The 25,171-nt window shown below is 39.5% G+C and overlaps 1 protein-coding gene across 7 annotated transcripts in view; it reads left to right on the top strand.

The window, feature by feature from the left end:
* The window catches only part of PPP2R3B (protein phosphatase 2 regulatory subunit B''beta), a 95,650-nt gene that overhangs the window by 12,351 nt on the left and 58,128 nt on the right, over nt 1-25,171 (top strand). Inside the window, exon 1 of one of the 7 annotated variants that reach the window (XM_073353855.2) lies at nt 19,644-20,019. The exons of the other annotated variants lie outside the window; for them this stretch is intronic. Coding sequence (XP_073209956.1) covers nt 19,873-20,019 — 147 coding nt within the window. The 5' untranslated portion in view covers nt 19,644-19,872. Of the gene's footprint in view, nt 1-19,643; nt 20,020-25,171 lie in introns of those variants that run through there. 7 annotated transcript variants of the gene reach the window in all.

The following is a 25,171-nucleotide window of genomic DNA, read 5'->3' as shown; positions in this document are numbered from 1 at the left end:
GTTCAGCTCATGTATGAACAGCAGCTGGATGAAGCTAAACCTAAGCCAAACAGAGATGGTGCTGGTGGGCAGAGTTTTCAGCCACAGTGCATTCTCTGTTGATTGAAGGTTCACATCCACAATTAGTCAATTCAGTCCATGATCTAGGATTACTCTTGGATTCCTTGCTGACACTGAGCTCTCACATAGCAACAGTAACACTTACTACCATCTCTGGTTGGCTAGGAGACTGCCGCATCCTGTTGGACAACGACCTGGCCTCAGTTATTCATGTCTTTGTCACCTCTCAGCTGGACTACAGCAATGTGGTATACCTGGGCATGAAACCTTCAGTATTTAGGTAACTCCAACTAATATATACACTGCAGTATGCCTCCTCAGCAGCACAGGCACATCACACCCATACGCTGCTCTCTACAATGGCTTCCCACAGAATTTTGAATCAAGTTGAAGGTCTCAGTCCTTATCTTCAGTACGCCCCATGACCTGGGCTCAAGATACTTAAAAGTTCATCTTAATCTCTGGTAAAAAGATCATGGTCAGCAACATCACTCCTCTGACACAATAGAACTCAACAATGAGGGTAAAGTTCATCTGTGTGGGAGACAAAACTTTCTCTGAGGACGATCTGAACCTGGAATGAATTCTTCCAAGAACTAAGGCCCCCACAAACCTCACCACTTCACCCTCCAAGTGCAAGGCACATTTTTTTTGACCTTGACTTCTATAATATAAACACATAGCAAAATTATATTAAAGTTTTAAAAAAAAAAAAACCTCACCAAAACAAAATGCTTCACTACATATGCTTCTCTCTCTGGTGAGAGGATGAGATCTGACAGGTGACAGCTGTCTTGCTTAATGCACTACTGGAAGGCTCTCTGAGCGCAGTATAAAAACCTACATAGACATTCCTTTTACCTGATGATGATGATGATTGTATCATTGCATGTTTGTTGCATTCCTTTGTTTTTGCTTTTGTTATGTTTAAAAAATAAGTTCTTAAAATAGCATTTACTAGATGAAATTGGTGTTGAACTACAATTTGATCACCTATTGTAACTTTGAAACAGGTCAGTATATCCATTATGCTGTAGGAAAGCTTTTGGAACCCCCCAGATTTATTCTTGAGTGGGGAAAAAACTTTATTTTACTGTCTGCCCCAGTTATATCTGTGCTCATACAGATTTAGCAGTGCCAAATAAGTATGTTATGTTTCTAGTAAATGTAAAACAGGAAGAAAACTAAAATGCAATTTTTTGGCAAAAACTTTTCCAGTTTTTAACCATCTACAGCAGTTTCAGAAATGTACTTTAATGTTGCAGACAACTTCTGTTGCATAGCTTCTTTTCTTACTCATTACTAACGGGTTAATGCCCCAATCTTTGGAATTTGGAGTTGATCCAATGTTGGTGGATGCTCCTGAACTAAGTCCCCACCCTTCAGCTCAGGTCATCAGATTTTCTGCCTCCAGCAGCTTTTCTTCATTTTCTTCATTTTATAACTTTATTTTTTTATTCATTTTTGTACAGTAGCAACGCATGTTTCTTTTCCCCCAACTCCCTTAGTTTGCGTTTTTGGTAACAGGGTGGCTTCAATCATTCAGTGCTGCAGCGTCTCTTAGGCATTCTTCTGCCCCCATTTGGGCATGGCAGAGCTGGCCTGCAAACACTAGGCTAAATCTCTGAGGCAGCATTTACAGACTTTACAGAGGGTGTATTATTCCCTACCTGCTCACAGCCAGACAACCCTTGTGCTGCCAGACCATGGGTCTCAGTTGGAACTGTATGTTGGGTCTCACCTCATGCCCCAAGGAGCCATGACTCAACACAAGACCAATCAGAAGCTTCTGAGCATTTTAGGAAGATAGTGTCCTTTTCATCCTCAGATTATCTGACTACCTCAAGGAGGTAAATCCTGCAACAGACCTGGGCTGGAGGGGAGGAAACCCTGAAAGGATTCATAAACCTCCCTGTCTCTCTCCTCCCCTCTCTCTCCTCCCCCCCGCCTCAAGGTACCAAACTGGGTTCTCAGCTCCCTAGGGGAAGAAGCACAGGGTTCCCTACAGAGCTCACAAAATTAGGTGCCTTCCCACAGAGGTGGACATTTGATGTGATTTGAATAAGACAAGTACAAACAACATGATGAAAGTTAACCTGATTTTTTTTAACTCTAATCCTTGCTTGCTTACTTTGAAAGCAAGCATTGCAGAGGAGAAGCAAATTCCAGAATCTGAGTACATACTTTTAGTTCATTTGGGCAGCTATATCTGATGTTTGAACCAACCTCCCCATGCCTAAAAAGTCCCTAAAACCATGGCCAAATGGGAACAGATTAGTGAGCCATCAAGTCCAATATTCTGTCTGACTGTGGTTAGTACCAGCTGCTTCAGAAACAGGTGCAAAAAATCATGTAGCGGGCAACCATGGTGTTCACAGGGGAAGTTTCCTCCTATCTTCTGTTAGAAGTTTGCTTATAATTAAGGTATTTGTGTTTATATCTCTCCCAAAACTAGGGAGTAACCAGGGGTCAAAGCTTTTCTGTGGCAATGCAAATAATATCCTTGGCAGAGAAGAATCTGTTACCTTTCCAGACAGTTTACATGAAGGATAGAGAAAAGAAGGGAGAGTTTAAGTCCTCCTACTAGTCCTCAACTGGTGCAAAATGCACTTTGGACTTGCAAGATAGTCCAGGAGCTCACACTGCACCAGCAGAAAAGAGCAGATTTCCTGAAGCAGGGACTCCTTCATCTGAATCAGGAATACCTGTAATTAACAACCTGGGCATCAAAACGGAAGTGTAGTTCTGCATAGATTGTCCATTAGCCTCTGATACATTTTGGTATTCATGCAGAACTCAGATAGGAAATTTTTCATTGGTGTGGTCAGACTACTCAAGATTTTCACATTATCCTTTTGGATACAGTGTGGGGAGGGATAGCTCAGTGGTTTGAGCATTGGCCTGCTAAACCCAGGTTTGTGAGTTCAATCCTTGAGGGGGCCATTTAGGGATCTGGGGCAAAAATTGGGGATTGGTCCCGCTTTAAGCGGGGGGTTGGACTAAATGACCTCCTGAGGTCTCTTCTAACCCTGATAGTCTATTCTGATTGTTCACCACAACCCCAAATCTTCAGAGTGACTGCATCCTACGATATAGTCCCCCATCTTGTAAGGATGTCTGTGCCCTTCATTCTTTGTTCCTAGCTGTATACATACATATTGTTTGCTTGTGCCCACTTTACCAACTGATCCATAGTGCTCTGTATTAGTAATCTGTCCTCTTTGTTTACCACTCCCCCAATTTTTATGTCATCACTGATAAAAGTTTGAAGATTTTGTTTTCTTTCAAGTCATTAAATAGTGTAGGAACATGAACTGATCTGTGCGGGACCCCACTTGGAACTCACTACACAGTGATAGATCTCAAAATGTAACTTGTAAATGTGAAATCATCAGTTAGCCACCTTTTAACCACATTAATTTTGTACCATTCTGTTTTTTATCAAAATGTTATGAAGTACCAAATCAAATGCCTTACGGCAGTCTTAAATATATGACCTTGTCTGAGGAAGATTTGCAAGTAAGATTCAATTTCTTTGCAGCTGCAGCCTTTTGTAGGAAGATGCTAATGTTCCCACATAATTCCTTGTTTTATATAGGGGAACTTCTATTCCTGCTTCTTATTCTACTATACTGCTTATTGTTGTCCTCCTCCTGTGATTCACTGCTTTCTGGTCACTGCCTCCCATTAGTGAGAATGAGAGGCGGTGTGGAGCAGAATAGGGAGGAAAGTCTTTTTTTTTTTTTTTTTTTGTTTCTTGTGTTAGCGTCATTTCTCATCTCATTCCACCCATCCAGTAGTTTGGTAAATTAACAAAATAAAAACTGATTTTTTTTCTCTAAAGGGAGACTTTCACATATAATTATCTTAAGGTTAATTCATACATTATGCCAAGTTGTTGTCTTAATGATAATAGTGGGTAGCTGGAGTATTTCTACAGTTTTGGGAGAACTCTTTGTGGCCTAATCTGAAGAGCAGGGCATAAATCCTGGAGCCTCCAGCAACAACACTGGATAATCTCTGAACTACATAGGTAGGTGGCATTAACCTATTAGTGATGAATGAATAAGGAGAGAAGCTACTAAGAGAGTAAACGATCAGGTAAGAAATTTGCCATTGCTTATGCTGCATAGATTTTGTTAAGATTTAAACTTAATGACAGTTCTGTAGAATTTGAACTATAAATCCCTATTGTATGATGATGCAGATCTGGTTGGGGCAAGCTGTACAGACAGAACCCCGAAATCATTACACATGAACACTAAAACATAACTGCATAGATTGGGATACAGCATGTCTGCCTCTGTATGTCTCTCTATAACAGTGTTGCTATGTAGTACAGCCTCAATGGTGGTATTGATTTATTTGTAAATTTAAACATGTTTTGTGTTCAGTAAATGGTAACATAAGACTGAATGGTCCTTTGTCCTGTGCCAGTTGTGCCATCACTACTGCACAAGAAACCACCCTGTGCTCTTGTACAGGACTGGGTGAAGCCCAGTACTTTCATTCCCCTGAATGCAAATACTAAATAAGGATAGCAATGACAACCAATTCAGGGCTTTGACTTAAGAGCACAACAGGCTCTTTAGTCTTCCAGAGACCATAGATATAATTGCATCAAACATACACTTTTGTGGTATGCTTTCCTGAAAAGATGCTGTGTTTTTTCCTGATGATAGTGTCATTCCACCTCAAGTACTGTGAGAGGGTTATCAGTACTGATATATTCAATATAAAGATGTTTCTCTGGCTCCATGGGAGGAAGGGCCTGCCATAAACTCTTCTTTTTAGATCTGGAAAAATGTAGCTAAGCAATGTTCCTCTGAACAGCATATCATACCTCAACTTCAGTAATGAAATAATTGCACTTGAGGCAAGTTGGTGTACCATTGGTGTCTTGTATACATTAAGAGTGTCACTGTACAGAACAACTTAGAAAGGAAGCATTGTTTGTCTGACTGAAGAACCAAGTATAAATTTTTGATCTAAGAGACGCTGAAGTTATTCATTCACTAGCTTTGCTCTTCTGTTTTACTGTTTTTCTTATGCAGTATTTCTTTGTTGTTCACTCATTGCACATATGACTCTGGAACAAAGAATTTTTCATTTCTCCTCATTGTCTTGGTAACCAGAAAGTTAATTTTGATTAGGCGTATTTCTTTATTCATGTTAATGTTTTTTTAAAAAAAAAACACACAAAAAACCTTCCAATTAGCCATGTTCCAAACCAGTAGCTAAATTTTTGACTTTTTAAAAAATTCTCAATTTTCTAAATACTAATTTTATTAGTAATAGTGTTTAAATATTGATGTGCTCTTCCTCTGTGTTGCTTTTTGGAATCTTCACTGATGAAAGCAAGTAAAATTCCAAAAGTATAATTAGCTTTCTCCAGAAAATACAATTCACATGAATCCTTTAGGCGTAGGACAAATATGGATTTTGGAAGTTGGATGCAACTCATTTAAGTTCATGAAGTTTCACAGCTTTACACCAGATCTGTCTGATCCAATAATTAAACTCATAACTAATTTAGAGGATTGGACACTTTTTCTGTTTACCCTACTGTTGTAGTCTGTAGTCACTGGAAAATGGTAACACTGAATTTAAATGGTCAACTAGATCAAAGAGAGCAAAATGAAGACTGGTTGTTCCTTAACTACTCAATCTAATCCAAAACATTTAACATACTAAATTGGAATCAGAAAAACTTAGCTCCTTACTTGACTTGAGCTAATCATTTCTTGTTTTAAATTTTATCCTCAACTTCCTCCAGTATTGCTAAAGCTAAATTTTGAACTAATGGATACCACAATTGTCCCTTCAAAAGCTAGATGCTGTTAAGCTGTAAAAATGTCCCACTCAAATCTTCAAAAAAAGTGCTACTCCTGCAAATCATTGATTTGTTCAGACATCAATGATAGGTCAGCTTCAATTTTAAGCAACAAAAATGGTCCTTCAGAATGCAAGCACAAAGGCAGCCTTAATTATAGCAGTCGCTATGTGCCCAAGTTATAATAAAGCTGTAATCCTTTGGGTGGACATGTCTGTAATGTCTGTTTGTGCCACACTTATCACTTCAAACAGTTTTCTTGGCTGAAATCCATGAAATAGAATTGGTAACCTTAGGTGACCTTAATTTCTCTAAATTGGAGGCTTCATGTTCCAAATGACTGCCTCATGGAAGAAATTAATATAACTAAGTAAAAGCTTCATTGATCTGGGGAAAATGTCAAATTAGTTTTTTTCCCCCTATACTTTTCAGTTCATAATGAATGGGTACCAAATTTAAGATTCTAGCTTAATTAGAAAATGAAAATAATGTAATGCATCCCTTTATCTATATAATATACTTCACACATTTTATTTGGGTAATTGGGAGTTTCGATAATAGAGAGGGCAAGAACTATTCAGCAGTGAGGTATCCACATATGGAGGCTTGTCCTCCTCACAGTGGTCTCTGCCCCACCATGACTGCAGCCTCCTCCTCGCCCACCTCATGCCTTCAGGGATCAGTTGTCACCAGCCTTGTGGCATCACAGGGAGTCTTCAGCAGAACTGCAGTCACAGCCCTGCTCATTCACTTCTGCAGAGGGCTTCCTGTGGTGCCATAGGAGCCAGTCAGCAGTAGAGTGGTCACTCCTGCATCCCGGATCCTGTCATTCTCCTCGCAGTCCTGGCCGGGGGCCTCTGTTCTATTATCCAAACATCTGCATTGTCTGAATCTTTGCCTTGTCCCCCAGCATGAAACACATGACCTCTGCAGCAAGTATCTCATGCTGTGGGACAAAGAAGTGATTCAGTTAATGTGGCAGTTGGGATAATAGAGTTTTAGATAAATGGGAGCATACTGTAATAGTTAAATTACTGAGAAAGCCCTTCACAGAAGTTAGTTCACCAGGAAGTGTAGTTGCATTTTTAAAAAAGACTAGCTTGCAGTCCTTTATCTGATAAGGATAAAATTTTCAGTTCTGATTTAGTGCATAGTAACCAACCGACTATCAAAGGGGCATGTTTTTACATAAGAATGGCCATACTGGGTCAGACCAGTGGTCCATGTAGCCTAGTATCCTGTCTTCCAATAGTGGCTGGTGCCAGGTGCTTCAGAGGGGAATGAACAAAACCGGGCAATTACCATGACCATCTTGGCTAATAGACTTAGATGGACCTATCCTCCATGAACTTACCTAATTCCTTTTTTGAACCCAGTTATACTTTTGGCCTTCATGCCTCTGGTAGCAAGTTTCACAGGTGACTGAGTTGTGTGACAAAGTACTTCCTTTTGCTCGTTTTAAACTTGCTGCCTATTAATTTCATTGGGTGACCCCTAATTCCTGTATTACATGAAGGGGTAAATAACCTTTCCTTATTCACTTTCTCCACGTCATTCAAGATTTTATAGACCTTTATCAAATCCCCCTTCCCCCCCCCCCAGTCATCTCTTTTCCAAACTGAACAGTCCCAGTCGTCTTAGTCTCTCCTCATATGGAAGCTGCTGCGTAGCCCTAATTTGTTTCTGTTGCTTTTCTCTGTACGTTTTCCAATTCCAGCATCTTTTTTGAGATGAGGCAACCATATTCAAGGTGTGGGTGTACCATGGATTTATCTTATTCTCTCTCTCTCGTATGGCTCAGAACATTGTTTGCTTTTTTGACGGCTGCTGTACATTGAACAGATATTTTCAGAGAACTATCCACAGTGATTAAGATCTTTCTTGAGTGCTAATTTAGATTTTGTATGTATCGTTGGAATTGTTTTCCAGTGTGCATTACTTTGCATTTGTCAACATTGAATTTCATCTGCTATTTTGTTGCTCAGTCACCCAGTTTTGTGAGATCCCTTTGTGACTCTTCACAATCTGCTTTGGACTTAACTATTTTGAGTAATTTTGTAGCATCTGCAAACTTTGCCACTTTACTGTTTACCCCTTTTTCCAGATCATATATGAATATTACAGCACAGGTTACAGTACAGATCCTTGTGGGACCCTGCTATTTACCTTCTCCACTGTGAAAACTGGCCATTTATTCTTACTCTGTTTCCTATCTTTTAATCAATTACTGATCCATGAAAGGACTTTCCCTCTTATCCCATGACCACGTACTTTGCTTAAGAGCCATTGGTGAGGGACCTTGTCAAAGGCTTTCTGAAAGTCCAAGTACAATATATCCCCTGGATCACCCTTGTCCACGTGTTTATTGACCCTCCCCACCCCCCAAAGAATTGCAGTAGATTGATTGAGTCATGCTTTCCCTTTACAAAAGCAGTGTTGATTTGTCCCCAGCAGATGTCCATCTGTGTGTCTGATAATTTTCAACCAACATGTCTGGTACTGAAATTAGGCTTACTGGCTGTAATTGCCAGGATTGTCTCTAGCCTTTTTAAAAAATTGGCATTACATTAGATATTCTCCAGTCATCTGGTACACCGGCTGATTTAAGCGATGGGCTAAACATCAAAGTTAGGTTTCAGAGTAGCAGCCGTGTTAGTCTGTATCCGCAAAAAGAACAGGAGTACTTGTGGCACCTTAGAGACTAACAAAGTTAGTAGTTCTGCAATTTCCTATTTTGAGTTTCTTCAGAACTCTTGAGTGAATGCTGTCTGGTCTGACTTCTTATGGTCCATGGGGATGCGTTGCATCCGAAAGTGCTAAAGGAGTTGGTGGATATGATTGCAGAGTGATTGGCCATTATCTTTCAAAACTCATGGCGATTGTGGGAGGTCCCAGATGACTGGAAAAAGGCTAATGTAGTGCCCATCTTTTAAAAAAGGGAAGGAGGAGGATCCTGGGAACTACAGGCCAGTCAGCCTCACCTCAATCCCTGGAAAAATCATGGAGCAGGTCCTCAAGGAATCAATTCTGAAGCACTTAGAGGAGAGGAAAGTGATCAGGAACAGTCAGCATGGATTCACCAAGGGCAAGTCATGCCTGACTAATCTAATTGCCTTCTATGACGAGATAAGTGGTCCTGTGGATCAAGGGAAAGCAGTGGACGTGTTGTTCCTTGACTTTAGCAAAGCTTTTGACATGGTCTCCCACAGTATTCTTGCCAGCAAGTTAAAGAAGTATGGGCTGGATGAATGGACTATAAGGTGGATAGAAAGCTGGCTAGATTGTCGGGCTCAACGGGTAGTGATCAATGGCTCCATGTCTAGTTGGCAGCCCGTATCAAGTGGAGTGCCCCAGGGGTCTGTCCTGGGGCCGGTTTTGTTCAATATCTTCATAAATGATCTGGAGGATGGTGTGGATTGCACCCTCAGCAAGTTTGCAGATGACACTAAATTGGGAGGAGAGGTAAATATGCTGGAGGGTAGGGATAAGATACAGAGGGACCTAGACAAATTGGAGGATTGGGCCAAAAGAAATCTGATGAGATTCAACAAGGACAAGTGCAGAGTCCTGCACTTAGGACGGAAGAATCCAATGCACCGCTACAGACTAGGGACCGAATGGCTCGGCAGCAGTTCTGCAGAAAAGGATCTAGGGGTTACAGTGGACGAGAAGTTGGATATGAGTCAACAGTGTGCCCTTGTTGCCAAGAAGGCCAATGGCATTTTGGGATGTATAAGTAGGGGCATTGCCAGCAAATCGAGGGACATGATCGTTCCCCCCCTATTTGATATTGGTGAGGCCTCATCTGGAGTACTGTGTCCAGATTTGGGCCCCACACTACAAGAAGGATGTGGAAAAATTGGAAAGAGTCCAGCGGAGGGCAACAAAAATGGTTAGGGGACTGGAACACATGAGTTATGAGGAGAGGCTGAGGGAACTGGGGATGTTTAGTCAGCGGAGAAGAATGAGGGGGGATTTGATAGCTGCTTTCAACTACTGGAAAGGGGATTCCAAAGAGGATGGCTCTAGACTGTTCTTGGTGGTAGCAGATGACAGAACAGGGAGTAATGGTCTCAAGTTGCAGTGGGGGAGATTAGGTTGGATATTAGGAAAACCTTTTTCACTAGGAGGGTGGTGAAACACTGGAATGCGTTACCTAGGGAGATGGTGGAATCTCCTTCCCTAGAAGTTTTTAAGGTCAGGCTTGACAAAGCCCTGGCTGGGATGATTTAGTTGGGGATCGGTCCTGCTTTGAGCAGGGGGTTGGACTAGATGACCTCCTGAGGTCCCTTCCAACCCTCATATTCTATAATTCTATGAGTCTATGGTTAAATTTATCCATTTGATGCAAAACCACCTCTATTGACGCCTTAGTCTGAAACAGTCCCTCAGGTTTGTCACCTAAAAAGAATGGCACAGATGTGGGAATCTCCCTCCATCCTCTGCAGTGAAGATTGATGCGAAGAATTCCTGTAGCTTCCCCGCAGTGGCCTTGTCTTCCTTGAGTGCTCCCTTAGTACATTCATTGTCCATTGGCCCACTGATTGTTTTACTCCTGGGGGAATTCTGCACCACTGCACATGCACAGAATTTAGGTCCCCTGAAGATTTCTTTGCTCTCTTGCAGAAAAATGACTTTCTGACGGGGAAGCAAAGGGAAGCCACAAGAGCAGTCATGCCACCCTCCCCAGCAGTATGTTTCATGTGCTCAGGGCAGGCAGCAGAGAGTTAAATCACTGAGGGCATGGAGGCGGCACTGGGAAAGACCCAACTGGTGGTCCCTACCTTGCGTCGAGCTCAGCGGCTGGGCTGGGGAGGATGGGACATCCTCTTCCCCTGCATGGCATCCAGGGCCAGGTGAGACCCACCTTCAGATTTCTCCCCTGGCTGTAGGAAGTTCTGCAACCCCCCCCCCCTTACTTCCTGCATCCATTGCTTCTCACTGTAGGGGGAAAGGATCCCTGTACAGAGAGCTGCTCCCACATCTGCCTAACCCCTGTGTATCCAGACCCCCGATGAGCCCCACTCCTCCTGCACCTGGACCACCCTGATGAGCCAACCGCAACCAGATTCCCACCCCACCGAGCCGCAACCAGTTTCACATGGATACCAGCCCCACACACCCAGACCCCCCTGCTGAACCCCAACCACCTTTACCTGGAACCCCCTACAGAGTCCTATTACCATTTCACCTTGAACCCCCCAAAAAAGTTCCTGTGCATCCTGTCCCCTCCTACCCAGATCCCCCACTGAGCTGCCTGATTGCCCCACACAGAACCCTCTCAACCCATACCTGGATCCCCCCCACTAAGCGCTTCCATATTTGGATCCTGTCTCCCACACTTGTTGCACCTGGTATGGGGTATTTCTGGGGTGGGCCCAGTTCTTGCACTATGGCAGGGTTGCGCGCAGCCTCACGGCCAAGTCCATGTCCCCGGGGACGACAACTGCAGTTATCTCCCACCTTTGTGCTGTCAGTGGCCTATGCTCCCCAGTACCATGCTGGAGCCTCCACATTTATTTGACAAATAAAATTTGCAGAATTTTAAAATATTGTGTGCAGTTTTAATTTTTTTGGTGTAGAATTTTTAATTTTTTGGCTCAGAATGCCCTCAGAAGTATTGTTTGGCAGGCTTCCTGCTTCTGATGTACTTACATATATATAATAATTTTTGCTTTTAGTTTTTGCCTTTTGCTAGTTGTTCTTCAGTTCTGTTTTGACCTGCCTAATTATACTTTTACCCTTGACTTGCCAAAGTTTGTGCTGCTTTTGTTTTCTTCAGCAGGATTTGACTTCCAATTTTTAAAGGATGTCTTTTTATCTCTAACTATCTCTGTTACTCTGTTTAGCCATAGTGGCATTGTTTTGGTCTTGTTTTTTAACCTTATTTATTTATTTATTTATTTATTTATTTATTTATTTATTTATTTGGGGCATACGTTTACTTTGAGTCTCTGTTATGGTGTGTTTAAGTTTCCGTGCAGCTTGCAGGCATCTCACTCTTGTTACTGTTGCTTTTTATTTCCATTTAACTAGTTTCCTCATTCTTGTGCAGTTCCTCTTTTTGATGTTTAGATGCTATTTTGGTGGCTTTCTTTGGTATTTTTCCCCCCTACAAGGATGTTAAATTTAATTACATTGTGACTGCCATTTACGAGCAGTTACTAGTGGATTGTGGATACTTCTGCTTGTTGTAGCTGCTCCTTCCCTTACTGTCACTGAACTTCAGAAACCTTCTGAGAAGCAAAATCTGTTGAGGCCATGCAAGGGCTGTCTTTTTTTCATGTTTTCAAAAGTGTTAAACCACATCTGCGCTAGGGTTTAACACCACGATAGTTACTGTTAGCTAACATATTCTTAAACGTGACTTGTTTGCTACTCTAGATGTGGCTGTGAGGGTTAAGAAAGTTAAACTGAGGGGGTTAGTGAGTAAACTTTTCTTTTCCTTTCCTTATTGGGGTTTGTTTTCCATAGTCAACTTGCTTTCAGGGTTAATTAGGCTAAATAGCTATGTTGAAGATGCTTGATGTATTAGATTTTTCTCATTTGTCCATGTAACATTAATCACTATGTGCTTCTTGCCTTTGTAACAAACTTTTTTAAATCTTTTAAAGAATCCTCCTTTTCTTTAGGCCAGAAGGGATCATTATAATAATCATCTGGTCTGACTTCCTGCATAACAAGGCCAAAGAATCTTACCCAGTAATTGCTGCATTAAGCCAAAATTTCTGCTTGAGCTATAGCATATCATTTAGGAAGTCTGCATATCAAGACTTCAAATAACTGAGAATCCACCACATATATAAGTAAGTTATTTCAGTGGTTATTTACCCTTGCTATTAAAAATGTGCACTTTATTTCTAGTCTGAATTTGCATAACTTCAGTTTTTATCCATAGAATCTTATTATGCCTTTTTCCTTTAGGATTCAAGTCGCTTACCAATATATAGGTACTTTTAGTTTTTTGATTTGTATTACCTTCACTTGCCTAAACTAAAGAGATTGAGCTTCTTTAGTTTTTCTTTAAAGGCACGTGTGGAGAATGTGGGAAATTTCTGTATTTTTATTAAGAACTGTTACTCAGTTACCCAGCCACTTTTGTATTGTTACCTACTGGGTATGAAAGGATTAATTTCTTTCCAGGAACAAGGGGAATAAGATATCAAATGACTAGGTCACGAAGACATGCTGGAATGGGTATGAATGGACTATCAAGATCTGTCAAAATGTGAATGAAACTACCTTAGAGATATGAGGTAATGGTTCAACCATTGGTCTTCCAGTGTAACAGCTGCCAACCAAGGGGACTTTTTGGATGTGGAAAGGCAAATTACATGTCTGACCACACCTCCACCCTTCCTGGGCAGGGGCAGGACATGTGAAAACAGTATGACTGAAACTTGAAACAAAGGACTCTGAAGTGTTAGGAAACACCTGATAAGAACCCTGTTCTCACAGTTGATGGTAATTCAGTCTCATATGGGAGAGCAAGATGAGGGAAGTTGGCTGCAAGCATGCAGTCTGCCTTCCAGATGATGGCAAAAGTAAGACCCCGCTAACTAAACAAGGAGATGCTGGCAAGCCAGATGGAAGAGGTTTAGTTTTGCTTGATCATTTTAACCCAAAGCCCTAAATACTGTATTCTGTATAGTGGACTAATAAATGCCAGTTTATTTTTTGAAGGCTGTCTTTTGTACTGCAAACAGCTGCTGTATAGCTCCCACAAGAGTAAGTCTCCAACAGAGGGGGTCCAGGCTTATTTGGATCTGCTGAAGAAGCCACAGTGAGAAACAGGTGCAGCAGGCAGGGATGTAGTCTCAGACTAACAGCCATAGGGCTCCTCCTTGAAAAGGAGGTCAAGGCCTATAACAAGGATACACTTCCAGAAAAGCTGTACAAAGGTCTCAAAGTAACAGCCATGTTAGTCTGTATTCGCAAAAAGAAAAGGAGAACTTGTGGCATAGCACACCCTTAGTATCCGTGACTGCATATTTTCCAAATATCAGATCCTCCTTGAAGCTTTTTTCTTACCTCTTTCCAGTTTTTAACAGCATAGACTTGTGGACACCAGAAGTGGACAACTATTCCAATAATGATCTCACTAATATTACATTCAGATATAATACTAATCTCCCTACTCCTGCTCGATATTCCTCAGCCTGTATATCCAAAGCTTGTGTTCTCACCCACTTAGCTAAAGCATTGCGCTTAACGCTCATGTTAGATTGGTTGTCTACTGTGACCACCTGAGTCCTTTTCAGTCACTGCTTTCCAAGCTACATCCCCATCCTGTAAGTGGGGTTTCCTAGACCGTGCATTTGGCTGTGTTTAAAACAAATGTTTACTTTACCAGGTGTTCCAGATAGTCTGTCCCTGACCTGCCCTCATCATTATTTACCACGAGCTTTTGTCATCTACACATTTTATCAGCAGTGATTTTATATTTTGAATAGCATAGCCCAGAGAGCAGATCCCTGTGGGACTGCAGTAGAAACCCCTCACTTAAGGCATGTCTTCCTTAGCAATGTTAAAGTGCTGCCGCGGCAGCGCTTTAACATGGCTTATGTAATCGTGGCATAGCACTGGGAAAGAGCACTCCCAGTGCCATAGGAGAAAACCACCACCACAAATAGCTCCCAGCGCTGGCATTTTACAGCGCTGAAACTTGCAGCGCTCAGGAGGGTCTCTTTTCACATCCCTGAGCGAGAAGGTTGCAGGGCTGTAAAGTGCCAGTGTAGAAAAGCCCTTAGTTACTTTGTGATCTATCGATTAACTGGTTTTTAGTCTTCTTGAGGTCTTAAAAGTTGTGGTGTCCACGTTCCAACCCTTCCTGTTCTGTTGTCTTTGAGCTTTAGGACTGTTAGGGAGGGGACAAATGTGGTAGAAACACATGCAGGAAACAGTTCTGCTGCTATAATTAAAACAAAATTACTATCTTGTGATTTCAGGGACCAAATTACATATACTGGTAGTATGTGGTGCTTGAATTAAAGTGGTGGTTGTACTTTCATACAGCAATCATTCTGTTTTTGGAAACCCAGTGGAATTCCAAGATACAAATGCACTTTTGAAAGGATTAGTTAAAAATTCAATTCATGTCAGACTGATGAAGCACTGAACAGCTGGTGCTATGTTGGAAGTAGCTACTGATAAAGGGTTGTCATTCATGTACTTTAAAAATACCTCTCCTTGACCAGATTACTCTCTCAGCTTTAAGTTAAGGTGATTCAAGGTAAATGTATACCTAGAAGCAGTTACATTTCTAAATCTGTCTGCAGGACTTCATAAACTCATTTAAACACCAGCCTAGACTACAACTATCCTTTTTTTTGTTGGCAAACTTCAAAATAGCATTCTCGTGCTCTGGCCAAGTCCTTAAACCAAACCAGTGTGGTTTTCCCTCCAAACTAGTCGAAGTATACTTAGACAAAATACTAAGGGCTGTAGCAGAAAACTTTAAACTGGATAAGTTGGGCACCTAAATAAGTGGCTTGGTTTTGAAAGTGATCAGCCTCAGCTTTCTCTCTCTCCTTGGAATGGCAGCTATAAGTGCTCACCTTTTTTAGGTAAGCACCCAAGCTTACAAATGTGGGCCATTACAAAAGCCTACCCATAAAAAAAATCTATAGAGGTGGGTTTTGCATTAATCTCTGTGGATGGTCACACTGGACTACAGTCTGATCTCAGTTAGGGCATTCCACTTCTGGGACCTGGAATCGGGTATCTAATCTCAATTTCACAGTAGTTTGGCTTTTTCTAGTTTTCATGTTTCTGATGAGCACATTTGAGGGTCATAAATAACAAGGAAGTCCTTGTGGTAGCCTACTTCCACTCCACAAGGTGATATTTGACCCGGAATTGTGTTCTAGAAGCTGTTTTGTTTTTTAATTTCCCCCCTAATCCTTAACATTGTGGGGGGGACCATGAAAAATGGACCAGTTTACACTGTTCATAGTATTGTCTTCCTGAGGCTGTAAAGAGCCTGAAACTATAGTTCTCATTCCTCTCAACAGTGTAACTTTGAAACCTCCATTTGATAATTTCAGTGTCAACATTAACTCTTTCACCACTGATCTCTTTAGCAGAAACATCCACCTAATGTGTTTACCTGCAATCTCATGCACACCAACTCTCTTGGGCAACTTCTAAAACCTGCAGTTTTGCCTTCTAATTTGTACACAAGTTGGACATTAGTCAGTACAAAAATGTGCATATATTGAAAACATAATTTGGAAAACATAAAATTGAACGAAGGGCTAGTCTACGCTGGCAATGCTAAAGTGCTGCCGCAGCAGTGCTTTAATGTGCTTTCTGTGGTCACAGTGCTGCACCTAGAGAGAGCTCTCTCCCAGTGCAATACAGTGCTGCAACTTGCTGCGCTCAAGGGGGCGTTTTCACACCCCTCAGCGAGAAAGCTGCAGCGCTGTTAATTGCCAGTGTAGACAAGCCCTTGGTATCAAAATAAATGCAACTCTTCTACTGATTACTCTAATATTTAATTCACTAAAACTGCCTATTTAAAACTATTATCTGAAGCTGCCACGGAATCCAGGGACCTTGCTACAAAAATTGTCCAGACTACACAAGTTCTTATCAATAGGAAACAATACTAAGCCTTAAAGACTGGAATGCATTTTTTCTAGTAGTGATGGGACTCTTCTCTGAGAGATGCAGTGTTTAGAGCTCCTGTGAACTGCACTGCTGTGATTCAGTGCTTCAGTAAGTGCATTTCAATTGGTTCAATAGTGTGAAATCTGCTTTATTGCAAATTTGGTGAGTCTGTTCTAGTATCTGTGTATATTTGTCTCCTCTACACTTTCTTATAAAGAGAGGAAAACTATTCTCCCTCCATCCAAGTCTAGTGCTGATACAAGGCTTCCAGATATAAACAGATATTTCCGGAATGCAAACAACCTCTCATTTGGCTGCAGGAGAACCTTCTGTATTTAAAGTCCTTGCTGGGAAGCAAAGGAGAGTCCAGACTAAAATAGTTCAAGCTGGGGGGGGATGTTGATACTTGACAGTGTGATTAAAACTTAATGTTTGTTTCCTTTTACATTATTTTAAATCAGCATTATTTTACATTATTTTAAATCAAACCTTAAGTGAGACTTCAAACTAGCTTGTTTGTGCTTTTGATGATTTTCTGGACTTCAGTATGAGTTTATAGGAATGTAACCTGCAGTGTCAAATTAGTTTTGACCTTCACTACTTCACATTAAAATATGACCTTAATAGCATGTGTGGCCTATAATATTGCTGAATAAAGAGAGGAAATTCTCCCTGCAAACAAGTATAGAAAAGTGTGTACACTCCTATTTTCTCTCTCATAATACAAAAGGGGAAACTTTAACCCTGAAAGATATCAAATATGAATATGATAAAAATGAAATACTTTATACAACTATAATAACCTGTGGAACTCAATACCAGACATCACCGAGGCCAAGAGACTCAGAGTTAAAAGATTAAATTTTTCCATCCAATTATTTATGCATATTAACATTGCTTTTAGAGATCTGATCTAGATTAAGCAGAAGGTTTTGTTGATCTATTCACAGTGACACCCAAGATCTTTCCTGAGTGACAAACCTTAATTGGAATCCAGCAATGTGTGTGGATAGTTCAGATTGTTCCTTTCACTGTAACCATGTTTTGATAAATGCAATTAACTTCCAATCATGTTCATTCAGCTAGCTCTTTTAGGTCTGAAGTTTGTGTGTCTCACAAAATTTAGTTATCCAGAGATTTTTTCTATCTCACTGATGATATTTAACAAATTAATCACTGGTTTTGCTAAGGAAACTTGGTGTGCTCCAGTATTAACAAATTGGCATTTGTTCATATTGTTTTGTTTCTTGGACAGTCTCACAGTTCTTTTAGCTCTCACCACCTTGTGATTACTCAAATTTTGTGAAGTAATTTGTTAAGGATAACTTAATTCACCATTTGTCTCGTGTTCTTTTTTTTGATAAGCCAAAATCAAGTACAACTGATGCTTTAATAGAAACTTTGTTTTCTTGCTATAAAACAGAAATGCGAGGTCCTCACTCGATCTTCAGAGTCTCTTCCTTATCCAGTTAGATGAATCCATACTCTATTAAACGTTTAGGAATAATATTGTCGTCTAAACTACAAAATAAAATAAAATAAATTAAAATTAAAATAAAAGCCAACACGTATCTCAATCTAGATTGAGGACATTTGGACTCATTTATTGTGGTACCACGTTAAATGCCATGTCTCTTGTATCCAGTAACACCATATAAGAAAGTACATTTGTTGGTACATAATAGACGGGATCAGAGTTAAGATGGTTTGTGCAACTATGCATTTCCTGACTCTAAAAGATACAATTGTTCAGAGGCTTTTTCAACCATACTTTAATTTCCTGGCTTTCATTTTTCATAACTACAAGTTAACTTTGTAATAATACTTTTCTTAAATAACTGATACCTTTAGAACCATAATTTTCCTCAGAAAACATTGACTTTGACATGTATGTTACATGTTCCAGTGATCGATGATCCTGTAAAGAAAGCCCATTTCAATTTTTGTTCGTTTTGTGAATTAAATCTAAGCCTTGTTACACTGGCATCTGACTAATTTCCTTTCCTGCATGCTAAATCCCCATCCCAAAAAAACAACCTCTAGGTTTCTTTCCCAATGTTTGTTTTGACTATACCCATTCTGTTATACACAGGTACAGAGTCGGTCTGTCCACTTTTTTTAGAGATACTGACAATGCTGGGAGGGCTGAAAGTTTTAGTCAAGCTAAATGGAGGTAGTAAACAGGATGCCATTCTCAAATAGTTATAATGGTGACATTTAAAGCAAATGTGTCTAAAAATGAATGTGTTCCTAGTGACAGCTAGAGTAAACCTATGACCAATTTGAAATTTTAAAGCAATACCATTTCAGTCAGAATATTTTTAAAAAATTCTGAAATGTTAGAACACGGGAGATGGAGAATGTATGTATTTTTTCACTTCAAAATCATATGAAAAAGTATAAACTTGGGGGAAATGAGGAGGTAAATCTTGTAAACTGAAACTGAGCCTCCGTCCCAAAAATATTTTTAAACTACAATAAACTGAAACTAGAAGTCTAAAACTGCTATCTCTAACTGCAGCATTGCTACTGAAACATTATGTTCATATTTATTTTAAGATGTGTCTTTCTTTGCAGTACTTAACGTACTTTTGTTTGGGCAAGAAAAGTTCATCCTGATAAAGCAGTTTCATATGTGATATCTAAATCTTCCCTTTCCTGCTATAAGCTGCCATCTCTGCAATTCAGTTGTGGTAATGTTTGCCTACTTTATTGCTCAATATTTTCTGCTTTAACATTTTACATGACTGAAATCCTGCAATATGTGGATAATTGTTCAGACAAATACAGAAGCTTCATCTTATGAAACTGTGAACATGAGCTTTACAACAGCTTATCCCAGCAAGTTTGTTTGAAGTTTATCTTGCGGTTGCCTCATGCTCTCTAAAGTTGCAGAGTTTGCTGTTAAAGGGCTGAACAACTTAGAATTTAATTGCTGTGTAATAAGCCTTATCCCTCAATGAAATACTTCACTGAGGCTAGAGAGTGTGTGGTTTCTGACGGAAAGAGGCAAAGAAAAAACTGCAAAACTGACATCTTTACATTCCTCTGGAGTTTGCCTTTTTTAAATTGGGAGCTGCTTATATAAAGATGATTCTCGAAACAGGTTTGTTTCTTTCCATACCATCCCATTTAGTCTTTGGAATGCATGCAGCAAAAGGGCAAGCCCCTAAAGTGACCTTCCAATCTGTTTTTGTGATTCCAGCCAAGTTCTCTTTAATGTATGGCGCAGGCTAAGTTGAGCTGGCTCTCTTAGAATGTCACAGAACTAAAGCGCAGCTGCTGCTCTAAGTGGCACTGTGTGATAATAGAAAGGCTCTGCTATTTACTTGGACTGAAGTGCCTGGACTGGCGCACACAGATATTATATGAAATCTGAAAGCATGAGGATAAAAGAGATTTCCTTGCGGCAAGATCCTGATCTAAGAAAGGAGTTGGCATTGCTAGCTCGAGGATGTGATTTTGTTTTACCTTCTAGATTCAAGAAAAGACTAAAAGCTTTCCAGCAGGTTCAGGTTTGTTTATGTTCTTCTCTATATAACTGCTTCCCCTATTTGTGAAGGCACAACTTTGATCTCCATAAACCTCATGAAATACATGAAAGTTCTTCACTAACTAGAATATTTGAATACCAGTTTTATTTTTTTCAAAATGTAACATGTTTGTGTGGTTTTGAAAGGAAGTAGATACTGTGCCTTAGTCCTGCTACATGAATTGTGCATTGTTTTGAAAGCTACAAAAAATTCATTTAGCATAACACTTATATGCCTGATTTGTTTACAGATGTGTGTGAAATAGAAAGGTTGGTATTACTTAATTAGCACCATTTGAGTTGAAAGAATAGTTCCATTATTAATCTACATGCACTTTCCCCATGGATATTAACTTACTACTTGCTAAAACTAGGTACAAAAAGATAGGCTGCAGCTTTGCCCAAATATGAATGTAGCCCCTTTAGCATGCTCTGTGTTGAGTTCCACACATTATGTAACTCAATAAGACATTACCATTTTGAACTTCATGGATCAGCTCCGTCTATACTAAAGAAAATTTAAGGTATTACTGTGTATTGCACAAGTATCTGAGTAATTGCAACTTTGCAACCAGTGAGTTAAATCCACCATTTTATGAAGTGGGTTCATTATTATTTGAGTGATTATGCATTTCAAATATTGCTCATCAGTTAAAATTATACTCATAATTATAATTATGGAAGTGTTCCATTATTTTGTAAACTTTTGCAAGTGTGCTAGTTTAGTTATGAAAAATTAACAAATGTAATTTTTAAAAGGTATCAAAACCTACATTCAGATATCAAGTGTTGTCATAATTTCTGGATGTATTAAAACTTCAAGAGCTAATACATTCATCCTGTTCTTAACTTACGCCTACCTCCAATCTATGAGCAAGAGGTGTCTCCAAGCTATCTTGTATACCATGCCTGACATTTTTGTACCCTATTTATTTAGGAAAAAATTGGCTGCCAAACTCAGAATTTCCTAGTTTTTATGGACTTAGAGGTAACCAGAACGTAAATATGACCTACAGTTTAATTCTAAATTCCAAGTCTAATGCACTAGTCTCTTTAAGGTGACCTTCAAGAGAGGGCAAAGAACCCCATGACCCTATAAATGCTTTGATTTCCTATTAGTTTAATATATTGGATTTAAAAATTGAATGGTGGTATTTCAGATTTGGTTAAATTAAACTTGATTTGAAAAGGTCATTCCTTATTTTAAAGCAAACTTGTAGTGCTGACCCTGCTATTTTAAAGCATTTAATGTAAATTTGCTGTGAGTGTGAAAAGATTTGTATTACTGAAAAATTAATTTTGGTGGTTTAGAGCACTGGAGAGAGAGCCTGAAAAATACAAGAAGTGAGAAATGCTATATGTGCTATTTAATCTTGCATCTTTGGTAATTTAGTTAAATGTTTAGAGATATCAAAGCTGGAGGATCGCTTACTCTAGTCACAGTACCTTTTTGTAAACAATCAGTATTGCCCTCTGTGGTGGGTGCCCTCTAGCGTGAAAATAACTTTTATCAACCAAAAATGATAGTTACATTGTGTCATGAAAATTTTGTTTGCTTTATGTGGAAAGGAACTACTAAACAGTGTATGTACTAGGTAATAGGTATATAATATCACCAAGAAACTTAGAATAAGTGCTTGCAAATCTCTTAGGGCTTGTTCACTCTGCAATTTGTAATTGTTTTAACATGTGAACCAACATACTTGAAAATCTAGTGTGGACAAGGAACAAACATTTGTTGCCAAGTCACTTTTAACCCTAGGGTTAAATATTTGTTAGTGTACATTACAAGTTCCAGTTACTTCATACGTACATAATTACAGCTTGTAATGTAGTTATAAACCAAAATACTCTGTGTAGAATGGAGGGGAGAGGGATGGCTTGTGCTCTTTTTTTCTTTGAGAATAGAGAAGACATGAATGAAAGTTTGTTGTTTTTTTTTTTGTTTAAGTGTCTTCTGCTTGTTTTTTATGCAAGTATCAGGAATGTCAAATTGGTCATCACTGATTTTGCTAGCAGATCTATTGGGAGACTCGAACATGCTTATTGTGAGCACTAACAGTTTAACTGAAGGAGCAAGAATGCTGAATTTTTAACAAAAATGTCCTTTATCCAAATTAGAGCTGATTGGGAATTTTTCAGTGAAACTCTTTTTTCAGAATGTTGATTTGCCAAAATTGAAATTTTTCATGGAAATGGTTTTTTTGACACAACTTTTATTGGGAAAGTTTCTCAAGATAGAATTTCAAGAGAGAGACCACCACTCCCAGAATAGCCAAGAGCCTGGTGGTGGTTGGGGCACCAGTAATCAAGTCCCTGTTCTGAATCAAGCAGAGCATGAACCTGAGCCCCCACATCTCTTAGAAGTGCCCTAACCACAAGGCTATTGGCTATTCTGGGGGCAGTGGGAGGTCTCGCTGGTTTTTCACACAAATAATAATTTCAGAAGATCTCTGCTCTGTCCCAGTGTAGAATAGGAAAAAATTTGAAGTCTCAAAAATGTTGGCAGGACACAAACAAGTTTCCTACCCATTCTAATCCAAATGTTAATTACCTCCAGTAGTGCCCACTATGTGATAGGTACTTTCCCAATAGAAGTAGAGATGTTGTATGCTTCATGAAGCTCATGTTGAAGTTATGCAAGCTGTTTAGGGCAGGGAGAGGGGAGGGAGAGCAGTTTAAGCTGTCTGAGCATACTTCCCCTCTCAGTTGCCTAACTTTTACTCTTGACTTAGTGTCATTTCCCTACTTTTCTGGTCGTCCTAGTGCTTTTCAGAGGTGGAGACAATATTTCAAATTCTAATGTAGAAACCAGAATATAAATCTTCCAATTTTCAGACATCATAAAGAAGCAAAAATAGGGGCAACCCACATTTTTCTTTGTAGACTTCCTTTAATTTTTTTAAATGTTGTGATCAGATTAAATGTTGAACTTGTTAGACAAACTCCAGATTTCCTCTAGCAGACTTATTGCAATTCACACTGAACTCTTGAATGAATACCCAAAAAAGAAATAACATTAGTGTATAGCAAGGTTTTGTTGTTAGTTTGTGTATGAACATATACAACTAAAACATTTGTTGCGAGGTAATTCAAATTGATTGATGGAACTATAATGGCTTCTGGGACAAGTCAGTGGGCTTTTTTTCCCTGAGCTCCACGTGTAAACAACTCCCAAGTACAATATATCCTTTCTGGAACCAAACAATTTGTTTTGTGAAAGTCTCCTAATGAACTGCAGTAGAAATCACTGGAAAGCTGCGTGGCCATGAAGAGCCTGGGGACAGGCTATTTTCGAGCATCTGGTTTTGTTATGTCATGGATTAGGGGTGATAATACAGAGATGGATTTTTTTCCCCTAGAAAAGCCCTGAAAGTAATCGGATCAGCCTTTCAAAATTGATGTGAAAAAAATAGCCCAGGCCTAAAATCCACCTTTTACCATGTTATTGGAAAATACTGACTTTCTCAGTTATCAGTTATTTTTCATGGGTAAGCAGAATTTTGCATTGATTATATGCAAAAGGGGCTACTCAGGAGATTTTCGATACTCTCAACGCAGAACACTTACAGTGTATAGTGAATGGTAATATGAAACTTTAAAAGGCAGCTGTATCCCAATTGCTCATAAGTTTCCCTGAAACTTTGGAATCAGAAGTCAACCATGTGGAACATATATCAACTGTACTGGAAACTTAAATATGTGAACTGAATTGAAAGGTTTGTTGCCTGCTGCTAGTTGAGTTCGGATTTTTCACTCTATGGTTCGTGATGTCTCAGTTGGAACTGAAAAGTAAGCCACCTTACAAGCACCTACACACTGTGGTGATGTATTTGAAGTTGGAAGCAAAAAATATAATACACAATTAAAAGGTATAATTTTATAATTTGCACCCAGATATTCTACTGAGTTGGTTGAACTAGAAAGATACTTTTTATGTTTAGGACCCCAAGTATCTTATAAAATAGTTCATCTTTAAAGTTGGAGCTGCACATTTCTTCTTTAGAAGAGCTAAATTCATTTTTATGCCGAGTCCTCCTAGCATTCAGCCTGAATTCTAAACTAACCCTTTTCTTTAATTTTGGGTCTCCCAGATTCATATACACAGCTCCTGCTGTACTGTGATTTATTTTTAAGCATAATCATTCTGTGATATCACAGCTACTATTGTCCCACTAAAGCATAAGCAGGAGTGGAAGGGATCATAGTTGTACAAAACATTTTCCCCTTTAGGATAAAAATAAAGGTTAATTCAGTGACAGTCTTTGTCATGATAAATGCCTCTTATGCTTGCTATTTGGGATATAAGCACACACAAATCTTTAAAAAAATTTTTTAAAAGTGAGCAACTTAGAAGACTGGCTTTCCCCTATATCTGAAGGAAGCAGCTAATTATTCCTGAAGAGCTTTTTTTAGCTCAGATCTCCAGTGAGATCATCTCAATTTTTGTCTCTTAAAAATGACAGTGGCAGCTAATATTGGTGACACTTTTTGCTTTGCCACTGAAATCCTTTGTAACTCTCAAGTTCTGGTGGTAAACCCAAGAGAGGGCAAGGAGTGTAGCCTTCAGACAACTATGTGGGGTGTGCTAGTCTACAGCTTTTTTTATGGTCCTTGCTGCTTCTTCCTTCAGTGACAGATAAGAACTTTAGCCCAAGTCTACATGAATCATTGAATAGCTGAATGACTTAGTTGAGGTAGCAGATAATGCTTAACACTGCAGTTACCATGGGGAACTCCTTGGTGATCACTGATCTTCTAGCAGACCAGCTTTCCATAATGGATCTGTTCTCAGAGCTGGTATTAGTGTATCCACAAGGGTTAGTAGTATTCATGGGGCAATGCAGGGTCAGTGCCATATCACAGTCATACATAATCCTGTTTAGATTGGTAGCCCTGTTTCCCTCTCTTCCCCCTCCCCCAACAAAACCTGGTTGCTACACAGAAAAGATTTGAGATCAAATTTATATTTTTTGCAGAAACCAAACTTATTTTATACATCTAGTTACATAACAGTATAGTAAGAAAAAATAAAAGATCATGTACGCTGTAGCTAGAATGAAGTGCTGCAGCTAATCATAGCTGGTTAGTCATTTGTTCTGTATCAGAACATTGTTTGGAGCCCACGCTGTTAA

Source organism: Lepidochelys kempii, chromosome 1, assembly GCF_965140285.1.
Source record: "Lepidochelys kempii isolate rLepKem1 chromosome 1, rLepKem1.hap1, whole genome shotgun sequence".
Taxonomy (NCBI): domain Eukaryota; kingdom Metazoa; phylum Chordata; order Testudines; family Cheloniidae; genus Lepidochelys; species Lepidochelys kempii.
This window is presented reverse-complemented; position numbering and strand designations above follow the sequence as displayed.